Source organism: Ammospiza nelsoni, chromosome 11, assembly GCF_027579445.1.
Source record: "Ammospiza nelsoni isolate bAmmNel1 chromosome 11, bAmmNel1.pri, whole genome shotgun sequence".
Lineage (NCBI taxonomy): Eukaryota > Metazoa > Chordata > Aves > Passeriformes > Passerellidae > Ammospiza > Ammospiza nelsoni.
The window spans coordinates 7,455,031-7,469,100 of record NC_080643.1 but is presented as its reverse complement, the minus strand read 5'-3'; the positions used below and the strand labels follow the sequence as shown (position 1 = coordinate 7,469,100).

Here is a 14,070-nt window from a genome sequence, read left to right as displayed (position 1 = left end):
AAAAGGCAATTATGTTCCTCTGGTAGGATTTGCAGCAGTTTCGGAAGCTATGATAATACAATACTGAATGAGGGCAAGGAAGCATGTTGGTAAGGAAAGACTCACACAGGCTTAAAAGTAGAAGTCAAGTGTGCATGTTTCAATCCTTCTTGAAATCTGAAGCTGTTTGTACTAATCCTTTCCCATTATGTCCTGTTGACAGGTATTGATCAACCACGGCCTGTTTGTTAGGAAACATGAATAAGATATGGAATCTGCTTCTGCATTTTTCTTTTATCATTCTGTCTAAACCAATTTATTCATCAAGTCTACATGAATTTGCACAAATTAGATGTCTTTTGAAATACACTGGTGCAGTGTCTATGTTCATTGGCTCCAATACTTGCAGAACTTCTAGATATTCATCTTATATACGATACAATCATTTTAGTGAGATGTCATGCAAAAAGTGAAGCAGAGTTAACTCAGCCAGATCTCAGGGTATTGAGGAACTTTAATTTTGTTCAAAAGCTGTAGCATAATGATTTCTTCTGTCAGTTACAACACATCCTATCCATTCATTCATCCACCCATCTTGACAATCCATATGCTAAAAAGTGCCTTTGTATGCAGTAACCCACCAGATTGTGACAATTCTGCAAATGATGTGACATGACACCCAACATGTTGAGGATTTTTTATTTTAAGATAGTTACCAAAAAATTTATTTCTAAAGCTAAGTATTACACAGAGCTTTGCAAACAGGACTGTCCTGCACTGTTGAGAAACAGAGTACATTTATCTGCAAACACTGGTGACAGAACACAGCATTGGCTCAGTGGGATACTCTACATCTGATAATAGGTGCTTGCACGAAAGAGTCCTAAAAGTGTCTAAGAGACCGTAATTACAGGCAGTAGTAAAATCCTAGCCATATGTGGCAATAAACACCATACTTCTGTGCTCTCATGTCTCAGACTGGAGACAAATGGAGTCCCACCCTGCAGTTAGAGGATCTCTGCTCTGTTTACTCATAGCATGTAAAAGGGAAAAGCTATTTGTTTTGTTTACACATTTTTCCATACAGTATTTCTTTTTTCCACCCAGTGATTGGTTTTGTTATGTGTTTAACACACAGCTGGCAAGAACAGCTCCAGCATGGCCACGAGACCTTCTCCTGGTAAAATGGAATGGATCATCCCACTCATTGTGGTCTCAGCACTGACCTTCGTGTGCCTCATTCTTCTCATCGCTGTGCTTGTCTACTGGAGGTGAGCCTGTTTCCTTTTCAGTGGAAACTGATTAGGATTTTAAACACATTCCAGCTGGTGTTTTTAATGTGATCCTGTATTTTGTTATTTTATTAGAAGTTACAGTGGTAGATGCATTAGATAGTTCTCTGGGTGCTAGTACAGCTTTGTTGGGTAACTATTCAGCTGTCTTAAATACTGATTTTTATGTCATGAAAATGAGCCTGGTGCAGTTCTACCAATGGTAGAGCAATCTGTAATGGTGACAAATATTTTCAAAATTAGTCCCTCCAAAGTAGCTATAAAAAACTATCTTTGTCTCCGCCTTCAGGAAATGTGGTTGTGGGAGAAAATCCCAGTTAGACTGGCCTTGGTTTCGTGGGTGTCTTTGCCACAAACCTCCTGTGTAATCTTATGCAGTTCTTTCCTTCCTTTGACTGTACTTCAAGAAAGTGGGTAAGCTTGTTTCACATTCCACAGCTTTGCTCTCTAGCATTGGTGAAGAGGTCAGAAGTGCAGCCTGCAAGGTCTTGGACGTAAAGATTGCCTCTTTCAGAGAGACACCATCATTCACACCAGTGGGCATTGGTTCAGTGGTGGAGACCAGGATTAGCATCAACAAATCCCTCTCCATTTGATTTAGAGTAAACTAAAACCTGCAGCACCTGCTCATGACAAAATCAGAACCCAGAGACCCCTCATTTGTCTGGAAGTTAACATTAACCAGGGATAAGCCACCTACAAGGTATTTAGGAATGACTTCTACTGATTAGTTGGGATAAAGTAGCTTTAGTGGGAAATACCAGCCCATTGATCATTATATTTGCAGAATCCATTACAAAGGTACCAAGCTATTTTTCAGTACACCCATTTTGCTGACAATTAGTTGGCCCAATTGTTGAGGCTGAGAACATTTGAAAGAATTAATAACTAGATGGCAATAGTCTTGTGAAAATAATTTCTATTCACATTTGTAAGTAATTTACATCATTGCAGTAAGATGGTGAATAAAAATTGCAGTGGCATATGCATAAAAGCTGAAATAGGAAAGGTTCTAAAGATCCCATTGTATCATCCTGTTTTTGAATATATATTGTCTTTATCTGAAGTACTAAACTTGGTCACATTCACAAGCAAGTCCTGGAAGGATATGGTATATCTCAAAACACTGGGATGAAGGATTAGTAGTATTTATCTAGTGTTGATTCTTCTAAGGCAGAAAGGTTTTGAAATACAATGCTAACAGCTATTATCTAGAAGAATGTTGGTACTATCATTGTTTGCAAAACATTTCCATTGCTTTGCAATTTCACTAGTGGTGCAAGAGAGATAATTGTAAAATTTGTGTTTAATTTACTCAAAGAGTAACAGTATCATTCCTGAAAAGATATTAAAGTCGGTGGAGATTAAAAATTAATATAGACATGAAAATTATGTCATGTAGTAGTCAAAGTTTTTTGATAAATATGAAGCAAGAAATAAAGGAAAAAACTTGAGGACATATGTACTGCCTTCTAATAATCTGTGTCTAGTTATGAGTATTTTTTAAAAATACAGAGAGTGTACATGTGTGTTTTAGGATAAATCAGCAAGCAACTAGAAAACAAATCATTCCCAGTTACATTTCACATTGTGTAGACCATGTCACTGAAGCAGCAGCACAGCATTTCATTTGCTGTGTGACTGCCTTTCCTCAGGAAAAAAATAAACTGTTTACCTCTCTGAGTGTTTTAAAGTAAGGAAAAAAGGATTTTGAAGCACTGCAGACTCTAATTCAGAAGTTTGAAAGGAGCAGTAAATTGCATTTTCAGGAAAAAATACTTAGCTTAAGATGTAATGGGCAACATATGGAATGATTTGCTGAATAATACCATCAAAGCAAATGGCATGAAAACGAGTTTGAGACAGATATTTCAGAAAGGGAAACATGGTATTGAAGTGCACAGCAGAGAATCCTTGTGATGAAAGGATAACCCTCAAGGGGACAGGCATGCTAGACCAAGGGGTCTTTTCTTGCACAGCAGTACTTTGTTTTTGTTTTAGGAAAAAACATTATAAATCAAAACCCAGAGAACTAGAGGAAGCAGAGGAGACATAGCTGCTCTTGGCAATGCATTGTGAGGGTAAAACAAATTTTATTTTTGTTTTTGCTTTTTTGAGCATTTGTGGAATTAGGTGATTTGAGACCAGTGGTGACATAAGTGGAACAATGAAGCAGAGCCTTCTGCTTGTTTCCATCTCATCAGTGCCCTATTATCCAAAATAAGGAGTTAGAGAAGTTGCTAGGGAAGGTTTGGCAAAGCATTAATTTTGTTTGGTCTCTTTGTGGCTCATTCCGCGATACAGCAAAGAAGTAAGTTTTGTGAAGAAGACTTCTTGTAAGGAAGCTTCATTTTCCTTTATTTGAAAAGGAGACTGTCATTGTTTGATGAAGATTTCCTTTTTCCATCTGTTGAGCTTCCATGCTGTGTTTTAGAGACTTCTTGTAACTGAATATATTTGGAAATGATCTGTGCCATTTCTGAAGACTCGCTTATTTGCAGAGGTAATTTGCTGTTCTCAGTTCCTTTTTCATGTGGATCCTGGACAAATGGTGAAAGAATATGACTAATATTGAAGAGAAAGGGTCACTTCCATCTTTTTTGTGTGGTGGCCATCTCAATAATGAAAAGGGACGGGAACTTGCAGGCAAGCAGAGCTCTGAATTACCTTTCTACTAAAGTTTCCTGGATTCAGTACTTTAAATGGCACTGCTGCACAAAGAGACTTGTGTGATTTTAAGTTGGTAGAGTGGAAGATAAACTAGGTCAGCATAATGAAGCTGCAAAAATTGTGCTGCCTTTTATCCCAGAAAAATGAGGAGAGCACAATCACAGGGTGACCACGAGCCACGATATCCGCTGTGGGCTGTTGCTAGTTGGGCTCCCAGGGCAGCAGGGACAATGATTCTGCACTTTCAGTTTGCTTCTGTGCATCTTTGATTCCTCTTGAGGAAAAGCTGGCCTGGCTGATCCTTGAGCTGTCATGGGCATGATGAAGGGGACTGTTGCTCCCAGGACCTGTAGTGCTTAAATTGATTTCTTTTAGCACCAAGTTGAGAATTTGAGTCTTAGCAGACAGAAAAGGTGAGGAGACCAGATCCTTGTTTTACTCACCATATGGATTCACCATTCACTTTTGCAGTGGCACAATGGTGCTTCTTTCTCTGCTTTCTTTCCTTACATACTGGTTTCAAAAATTGTGTGCTGTAGGGACAACAACTGAGTGTTTCTGAAAACTGTACCCTGGGATTTTAGGACCTTCACTGGAGGAATGCTAGCTTGTCTAGAGCCCATTGAAACGTGGGTGTCATGAGGTGCTGTTTCCCAAACACTTTATTTTTGCATTTCTGGGCATTTGTTTTGCATCTGTGATTTTATACCCAGACTCAGTATCATGAGATCCATCTGCAGATCTTCAAGGTCAGTTTAAAATCTGACTTGGATAGTCTGCAGTCTTTGCCACTGTTACTCTCACAGCCTTTGCTACGAGCCCCGAGAGCTGCAGGGTGTGTTTGGTAGTGACCTCCAAACTATTTAGGGATTGAGTGTGACTTCAGTTTTTTTGCAGCAAGATGAGTTCCTATAGTATGCTGAGCTGTAATGTGGCTTGAAACATGTCTGTCTTTTCTAGAACTTCCACTATATTCTGTAGCAAATTGAACTAGTCCTGAGTATTGACACTTGGGGTAAACCCAGGGTCAGTGTCACTTTCATCTCCACACAGGTGCAGGAGAGTCAGGAAATCAACTGAAATATTTTGATATAGAGCAAGTTCTGTCCTTTGGGGGGAAAATAATATATTTTAGGAGAGTGTTGTAACCTTCCACTGTTTGTTTTTCATTCCGATTTTTAATCTAAACACTACAGTTCTATAGACTGTGGTTTCAAAGGGAAAAATAAGCAGAGAATATTAAGAAGCAATTAAGATTTTAGAGTTTAGCCAACAGCAACTTTTAAATGAGAACTAAATTATAGCCATTTCTCATTTTCAGCTAAGAGGAAAAAATTCATTCACGACTATAGCTGGAGAGTTTTGTTTTTCTTTCTTTTGAACAGATACCATAATTCACCTTGAATTATTGCCACAATCAACATCATGATCCCAAAGACAAAGTGGGAATATTGTACTGCATTTCTTATTAAATCAAGCTGTTTATACAGTGCTAATATGTTTACTTTTGGGGGGATTTTTGGAACAACGCAGCTGCTGCCTTTCAAAGAGCAAGCAAGCTTGCATTGCTTGTTTTATAGCTGTGTGTGTATATGAGACAGCTTGGGAAAAAGATGTCTTTAATTTTCCTTAGGCAAAACCCTATAGAATTTAGTAGACAGAGAGAGTTTTCTTAAGTTTTTGTTAAGCATCCTGTCAAATTGAACTGAGTCATTGGGACAAGCCCTGTGACAGAGCCTTGTCCTTCTCTGGCAGTACCTTTCTGTGCAGGAGAAATCACCCTGAGCACCAGGAGATGTGCTCTTTTTCTGGCTCAGTCATTGATTTCTGTGGGACCTCAGGCCAAGTCACTTACGGTTTGAGAGTGTTGTTGTTGAACTCAGTGGCAAAGATCTCATTGGGAGCAAGCTCAGGTGTTCAATATTCCAGCATCTGAGTTCTGGCACTGGTGAAATAGCAATGGAGAAGGTTGGTCAGCTGTATTTGTAAATCAACTTGTAATGTAGCAACAAAAGCTGCACTATAAAGAACCCTCATATTTACCATGTCTAATAACCATGCCTCAGACAACTACCTTTGGGTGTTAAATTCTGGGGAGCTTGCACAGCTGCTTAGCTAAGAGAGTGTTAAAACTTAATTGGGAGGGGAAAAAAAAAACTTCTGCCTGTACCAGGTTGTAAAAAATGCTGAAATTGTTATTTGAACCTATCTCTAGGTTCTATTTTATGAGTACAAAATGTGTTGTTCATCTACTGTACTGATTGGAAAAGGAACATTGCAAATTTACAGACCATTGTAAAATTGTTTGCTTACAATGATAAAAGCTTCTTTCAGCTTACTCTAAAATGTTTGTGATTCTCCTCATTTTCTCACTCATGGAGGATCTTGAGTGGTAACACTTTCTGAGACCCTGGGTGTTAATTTTTAAGAATGCCTCAGATGCAGTTGCATGAGTATTTATGTCAGCAGCAGCAGTTCAGGCAGGGTCCTCTGTTCCTGCCCTTGTTCTGCCCTCTGTGATCCCATTGCAAATGTTTGTACAACCATGTGAGGAGCTGGATTGCAAAATAATCCATGTTTTAAAAAAAAATAAACTTTAAAAAAAATGAGAGGAGTTTTCATGTCCTGATTTAAACCAGATTAGCTCCCAGTCTGGTTCATGTAGTAACAGGACAGAGCTGTACCAGCATAACTGAGGGAGCAGCACAGGGCAGGAATGAGAAGGATGGATGGGGATGCTCACCCCAGCATTGTCCTCAGCGATGCCTGAGGACCACATCCAGGCACTGTGCTCATCTTGGCAATGGCAGTGCCCCAGAGCTTGTGGCACCACAGGCACTGAGGAGAATTGACAAGGACAAGAGACTTCCCTTCTCCTTGGAGACAGGCAACTCCCCAGGGAGACAAGGGTAGCTGTGGAGGTGAGTGTCATACCTGAAACTTCTTGCAGCTTCCATCTCTTTTTAGTGCCCAGCTGTGCCTCGCTCATACTGAACAAGACCTGCCTTAGTTTTCCCCTCGGAATGGCCACATTTAGTCTCATATGTTGAGGGATGGGGATGGGGATGGGGCAGATCACTACATGATAAATGGGATGCAACCTAGCTGATCTGGAGTCCTCTGATCTGCTCTCAATCCAGGAAAAGCATTTCAGCTCTTATTGCAGAAGATCCAGGTTCTGTAAGATTTTGTCACAGTGTCAGAGGTAAAGGTACTGAATCTTAGGCCCTTCTGTGTTTAGCATCTCAAAATGCTGCTCATTTTCATTAAAAGGGAGCAGGCCTGTGATCAGCTCCCTCTTATCCCACTCTGGGACCTGACCTCATCTTCTCTGCTGACATCAGGCACTCACTTTCAAACTGGATGCTCAGGACAGCCACTGGTTGCTTGTTCTGGCTGTTGGGACCATACTTCCAGCCCTCATCATTCTTCCTTTATGAGGAAAATCAATATGAAAACTTCTCTGGCAGCATCTGTGCAGTTTCATCCAGCAGGACAGAGCCTGGGGCAAAATCCCCAAGTGGAGCCCAAGACCAAACCAGAGTGTGTCACTGCTGCCCTTCAGGGTGTTGGCTCAGGGGTTTTATTGTCCCCTCCTGCAGGGGAGCTGAGCCCAGCTGGCCCCAAGGCTGGTGGGACACAGGGCTGGGAGCTGAGCCCAGCTGGCCCCAAGGCTGGTGGGACACAGGGCTGGGAGCTGAGCCCAGCTGGCCCCAAGGCTGGTGGGACACGGGGCTGGGAGCTGAGCCCAGCTGGCCCCAAGGCTGGTGGGACACAGGGCTGGGAGCTGAGCCCAGCTGGCCCCAAGGCTGGTGGGACACAGGGCTGGGAGCTGAGCCCAGCTGGTGCCAAGGCTGGTGGGACACAGGGCTGGGGAGCTGAGCCCAGCTGGTGCCAAGGCTGGTGGGACACAGGGCTGGGAGATGAGCCCAGCTGGTGCCAAGGCTGGTGGGACACAGGGCTGGCTCCATGTGAAAAGGGCTGAGGCAGAGGAGCCTGGGACTTGCACCTGCAGCCATCCCTCCCCAGTTTCTTGTTCCATGAGCATTTCCCAAAAGGCCACTTTAGGGCCTTTCAGGAATCAGGGGAGTTGTCAGTTGTTATGGTAACAGATCCCCTGATGCTGAATTGGCCCCAGATGTCCATTTGGGCTTTTGAGCAGACTAACTCAGGCTCATTAGACAAAAAAGAGAGAGTCAGATTTGCAGATGGAAAGTTGCTTTTTAAGCATGCTGGATGATCTTTTAAGAGCTTGACTGTGGAAAGGGGCATGTTCTCTCATTATCTGCCTGTTATTTTTACTCTTTTTTAATTAACACTAGGTTTAATTTTTTTGTCACAAAATAGAATTCTACAAGATGCCATTTCCTTTCTGGTGAGGCCAATAGTGGTCTGCCACTCTAGAAACCAACATATTTTGTCTTCAGAAAGGAAACAGGTTTTTGGTAAGCTTAAATGCAGATCAGCAGTGATTTCTAGAACTATCAGGATATTGACAAAGCTCAGAAAATAGTAGTTTTAATTCTAATTATAGAGCATCAGGGCCAAAATCAATAAGCACATTCCAACCCAGGAATGTCTCGTTTCAAGGAAATAGGACTGTCTAGATTTTGCTTCAGACCTGAGCCATCCCACTGGTGTTAACAGAGTGACTCCTGAATAACTTCTGCCAGCTACAACAGACTTTGTAAATTTGAGTCCACATGACTGAGGAACCTGTATCATCTTAAATAGGTTCTCAGGAGTATGTAATTGCAGTATCAAATTTCTTCTTGCCAGATACTTGAAGCCAGCTTCTTCCTGTGTCCCATATGGCCAGCCTTCATCTGAATTTCATGAATCAGTGTTCTCCTCTCAGCTGTCCTGTAAATAAAAAGCAAATACAGTTTTATAGCAGGCTGATGTATCTCCAGGTATAAATAAGAGAGGACTCTGGGTTTTTTTATGTGATTCACCTTTTCTGCAAGGAAGATTGTGGGACAGGCAGGGCTGGTAGCAGAGGAGGCAAATGCTTGAGTACATGGAAGGGGTCTGCAAGGAATCCATCGTCTTCTGCCCCCATTGTGCTGCAGATGTGAGGGACCTTTGGCTTAAATTACAGCAAGAGGGAAATTTCTGTTGGACATTAGAAACAGGAAATGATAGGAAAGACAATGAAGTGGTGGTCTATAGCATTTTGATCATTTCTAGGTTTCAGACAAGGTTAAGCAGCTCCAGTGAGGATGCACCACAGGAGTCTGATCCCTCACAGGAGCTTCTAGGCCTGTTCTCCACAGTTCTGCAATGCCAGCTTTAAAGCACACGAGGAAGAGTGAGAAAAGAGGAGGGATGGTACATGTGATAAATTGCCCTGTAAATCACAGGCTAGGAGTCTGCCTGTCACTCTTAAACTGATGCTTATGGGTCAGTTGTGTGAACATCTTCCTGCAGGCACTTTCATGGATGTGGCCACTGAACTCAGTGGGAGCCTAGATGTGCATCACCTTTATTTGGAAAGATAATGTCAAGCATGCAATCATGAGTCACAAAACAGGGCAATGTGTGCTTTGGGTGTGGAAGACTAGAATTCAAAATATCATGTTGGTGACCTTGAAAACTCTCAAACGCAAAAAATATGATTTCTATTTTTAATATGCTGTATGATGTGTCCCATAAGAGCTGAGACATTCATGCTGTAGTTTGCCCACAGGCCATCCTAAGGGGGTGAAGCTTATGCAAAAGTCTCGGCAGCAAATTGGCAAACTGCTGTTGACACCTTTCCTCAGTGCTTTGTTTAGAGGTGTAGCAGAATTTCCCCAACATTTCCAAAAATACCTTCTTCTGCACAGAGAGCAAAGGAGAACGGGCAAGGGCGGCTGAGGTCAGGCAAGGAGGGATCTGCACAGCTGCAATCGATCTTTCTGCTTTGTCTCTGTGGAACTAATTAAATGGATTAATTGCAGACATATTTTTTTCTCTGGAAATGCTTTCCCCTGTCCTGTTGTAATAGTGAGGTCTGGGAAAAAAAGAGCAAGATTTTATCTGCGCAGTTACTGGTTTAATAGTTTTAACAAGTATTTTTTAAATATCAAAAATTCTTTTAAATATCAAAATATTCTTATTAATCTCCATTAAGAACAGGTTTTTAAGTGCTCAGAAATAATATGCCATGAGGAGTGTGGGTTTTCTCATAACTACAGTGGTAGTGGATGCCAGGTACCCCTGGCATCTCCTACTCATCTGCTGGGTCTGTTCTAAGTTACTGTAGAGGAAACTCTTATACAGCTTTAAATTTTTTGAACTCCGACTTTTAAAGCTGTGAGATATTTTAAAAGAGAAAAAAATTCACAATTTTTGTGAAATTATATCACTTTATAAAAGAAGGCTCTATTAAGGAATTGATGCACTCTCTTTCTATTCCTCTTCCCAGCTCAAAGAAGCAATTTGCATCCTCATTGTCAGTTAGTCTGTTGCTAGTTAATTTCTTTTCTATAGTATTCTTAGTTTGTAAGAATATGTGTTAAAGTGTATGCAGGTATCTGTGGAGTAGATTCACTCATAAACTGGTAGGTTCAGAGCTAGAGCAATGTCTCAGACAAACTGTGAATGAAATATCCTATAATACAGCTAGATGTACCCTGAGGGAACAGTATACCTCTGCTGTGAAACTGTGAATTAACCACAGCAACCAGATAAATTATATTTTTTCTCTCTCCTTGTAACCATAAAATATAGCTATTGAAAGGCCCTCTCCTGTCCTCAGTCCCATGGCAGCATTTGGACTAACATTAGCACCAGCTATTTCACAGCAGGATATAGTCTGAGTGTAAAATTATAGGGTAAGAATATTAAATCAATTTGGCAACCTTAGCTGCTTGGATAAATACTGGGAATCAGCAAACTAGTAAAACAATAACAAGCAGGGGTGAACTTCATTTTACTGTTCTTAAAACCTGTGCAATTTGGGGAAAAACAAGACTTTGGAATGCACAACACGTTGTGCTGCTGTTACAAATGTTGCAAGTACAGGAATTCATTCAGTTTATTGTGGAATGCTGAGTTGGTTGGTTTAAAAGAAAACAGTTCCTCTATTGCCATAAACAGCATGTGTTTTACTCTATTGACTTACAGGTTAAAATCCATTTGAGTTCCAAGTTTTAAGCTGAAACAGGCGTAGGCGGCATGCCTGGGTCTTGATTGGTGGCTTGTTTCATATTTTGGAAACCCTGTCTTTTCCAAGAAAGAGCAAAACCTTTTTGAATTGTCCTACAAATTTATAAAGTAGCAGAAATTAGCCAAATTTGAATTTTAAAAATATTGTTAATGTTAAAAAAAAAGTAAAATAAAGACAGTCCTTAATAATGACAAATGTTCTGTTCCCTGATATTTCAGAGATTTTATGTATTTTATATTTCTGATCAAATTATCAGTTAAATTGATGGATTTCTGCGCAGTGATTCACTCTCCACAGCCATTTTTTAACCACCATCAGGTTTCCAGTGAGTGCTGGTAAAATTCCTCACATTTTGTAGGAACCACATCATCATTAAAAATGATGATCATTTACTCTCCAGAGACTTAAAAGTTTCCTAACTTTCAGTGTTCATCTGTAACAGTGACTAGTATTGCAGACATGAAGTGAAAACTGGGAAGAGCCAGTGCTCACACCTGCCTTATTATTTCAATTTATTTTGTTGGCTTTTGTTTTTCTTTTTAATAAAAGCTTGGGACATAAATGTACCAAAATGGTAAGTTTCTGCCCATTTATACAGCTCCTGGTTTTTGAAGCATTCAAGTGTGCTGTTTCAATCAGGGAGTAAATGGGTTTGCTTTGCAGGCTCAGAAGAGCAAACTGCAAATGCTGGTTTAGTCAGTTAAGGCTGAATCTGGATTTATCCACAGAACCAACATTTAGACAACAGCAAAAAATATTCTGCTGACCTAGATATCATTACAGGCTTCATAATAATATGAATAAATTAATATAATATTTCCTCACTTTAAGAAACAAGCCTTTTAACTTAAAAGTGCTTTTCCTACAACCTGTTTATTTTTCAGCAGGCTTTTCTCTAGGTCTTGTGTGACAGAAGTCGTGTTTTCTGCTAATACCTTGTCTCCCTACAACTGTACAATTGTCCTGTGTCCTTGTTCTATTTTTGGGGACCTGGAGGGGAAGGGAGAGGATGATGAACAGCTTTTCAAGCACCAAGGACATTTACTAGGTTTACATCTGCAGATAGTTACACAGTAACTCTGCAGATGTTTATGGTATGGAGTGGTTTATAAACTTTATATTTATTAGCAGTAATTCTTTATTAGAAAAAAAAATAATAATTAAAGCACACCATTTGCATGCACAAATCCCCATAGTTTGACTTGGGTTCTATTTAATACTGAATCTATCTAGGCAAAGCAATTGTATCTCTGTGGAGATCAATCCTAAAGAATAAAAGAGATGAAAGGATTTTTAAAATAATTTGAGCAAAGAAAATATTATCTTCTTTTTCCTGAGACTATGGAAATAAAGTTTCTGCTTTCTAAAGGAAAATATAGTAATTAGGAAATTTGCAAATGGAAATTAGCCTCTGTTGGTCTTTGTCTTTATTTATGTCATTAAATGCAGTCTTTAATTAGCATATATATTATTCATGTTTCAATATAATCCATTTTATAAGTCCAGATTCAAATATAAAAATCAAAATGGGTTTGATGCACCCTATTGTTCACATGCAAAGCAGTTAACATAGATGTAAAGATATGAGGTGAATTGAAACATCCATATTTCATAAGGATGCAGTCTACGTTTTCTGAAATTATGGCTTGAACTCTTATTTTTAACTTTTTCTCATTTGCATACATATTACTCCCTGTTTAAATGATGTGTTAATTCTATTCATTAGACTTCAGTGGATGCTTCTGACTCTCCTGATAATCAAGCACAGGTCCCTGGAAAGCAAATTATGGACTTTCATGTTGCAAAACCCATTGTAAACGTGACATTTATCACTGCAAAGCCAACTCCTGTGGAGCACTTGGCAGCAGTCAGGAGGGCAGGAGCCTTTTTCTTCTGTTCATGGCAATGATTGTCATGTGGATAAGGAGCTGGCATCAGGTCCCCAATGGCTCTTCAGAAATGGTTGGGCACTTCACAACTGCTCCACAGCCTCGAAGGTAAAAATGCCAGTTCAGTTCTTAAAGGGAAGAATTTGACTCAGGTGCTCACACAAACAGCTTCAAGAAAATGGGTGGTGAGGAATTTTCTGTTCCATATAATGGGATGGTAGAGACCAGGATGGAGGGACCTGACCTATATGGGCTCTCTACTGTCTGAAGTGTATTTGGCTTTCAGAGCCAGAGCCTGTGGCTGGGGCTTTGCTGTGCTTCCAAAATACGTTTTTACTTTAAAATCTGGAAGAAGAGAGCCCTGAAAGCAAAGCACAAGGGTGACAGCAGTACAACAGGAGTAATTTCTCTGGTTTGTTGAGCCATACCCTGTTGTGAACGTGGGAAGAATATGTGGGAAGAAAAGGGCCAGTGAAATAGTATTGGAGTTAGGTGTCTGCTGTTACATATTGATTTCCAAGCCCTGTCAATTCATCTCTTTAATTCTAGGTGTAAAAGCATTGTTATCCCAGTAGCAAACCCAAGGTGATCATTTTGGAAGGTTTTATGCTGATGGGGTGAGCCCTTAGCGGTGCCACGCAGGAAGTTGCCATGTGTGATCTGATTTATAAAAAAAGTTGGTGGGAAGAAGAAATATTTATATTGACATCTCTGTGGGGAAATCCTTGACATCTTCAAAAGCCCATAAGTATAGTTTCCATGTGATTTTTTGCAGAGCCTGGACTTTTTCAAAGGCAGTACTGATGTGCTACAGGGAATTAGTTGAGGTCTTTGTGATAGCAGAAGGTGAGAGTTCAACGTGTGGTTTTGTTAGGCACAGAGCTACAGAGAACCAGTTCCCTGTTGTATAGCTTAAAGGTTCAGGTGGAGACTACTAGAAAGAGACCTGTTGTCCCTGCAGCTTGGTTTTATTCAAAGTGCAGAGAATAAGAGAGCAGAAGAGATCACTGCATTTGATGCACATTCTCAGCTGCTGCTTCATCTCCCTGTGTCTGGCTGTGTAATTTCACTCTCAGGATCTTTCTGC

At 40.4% G+C, this 14,070-nt stretch overlaps 1 protein-coding gene across 1 annotated transcript in view; it reads left to right on the top strand.

The window, feature by feature from the left end:
- Positions 1-14,070, top strand: part of PTPRG (protein tyrosine phosphatase receptor type G) — a 388,816-nt gene that overhangs the window by 323,510 nt on the left and 51,236 nt on the right. Inside the window, exon 13 of the mRNA XM_059479803.1 lies at positions 1,118-1,250. Within this exon, the coding sequence (XP_059335786.1) occupies positions 1,118-1,250 (133 nt within the window). The remainder of the gene's footprint in view (positions 1-1,117; positions 1,251-14,070) is intronic.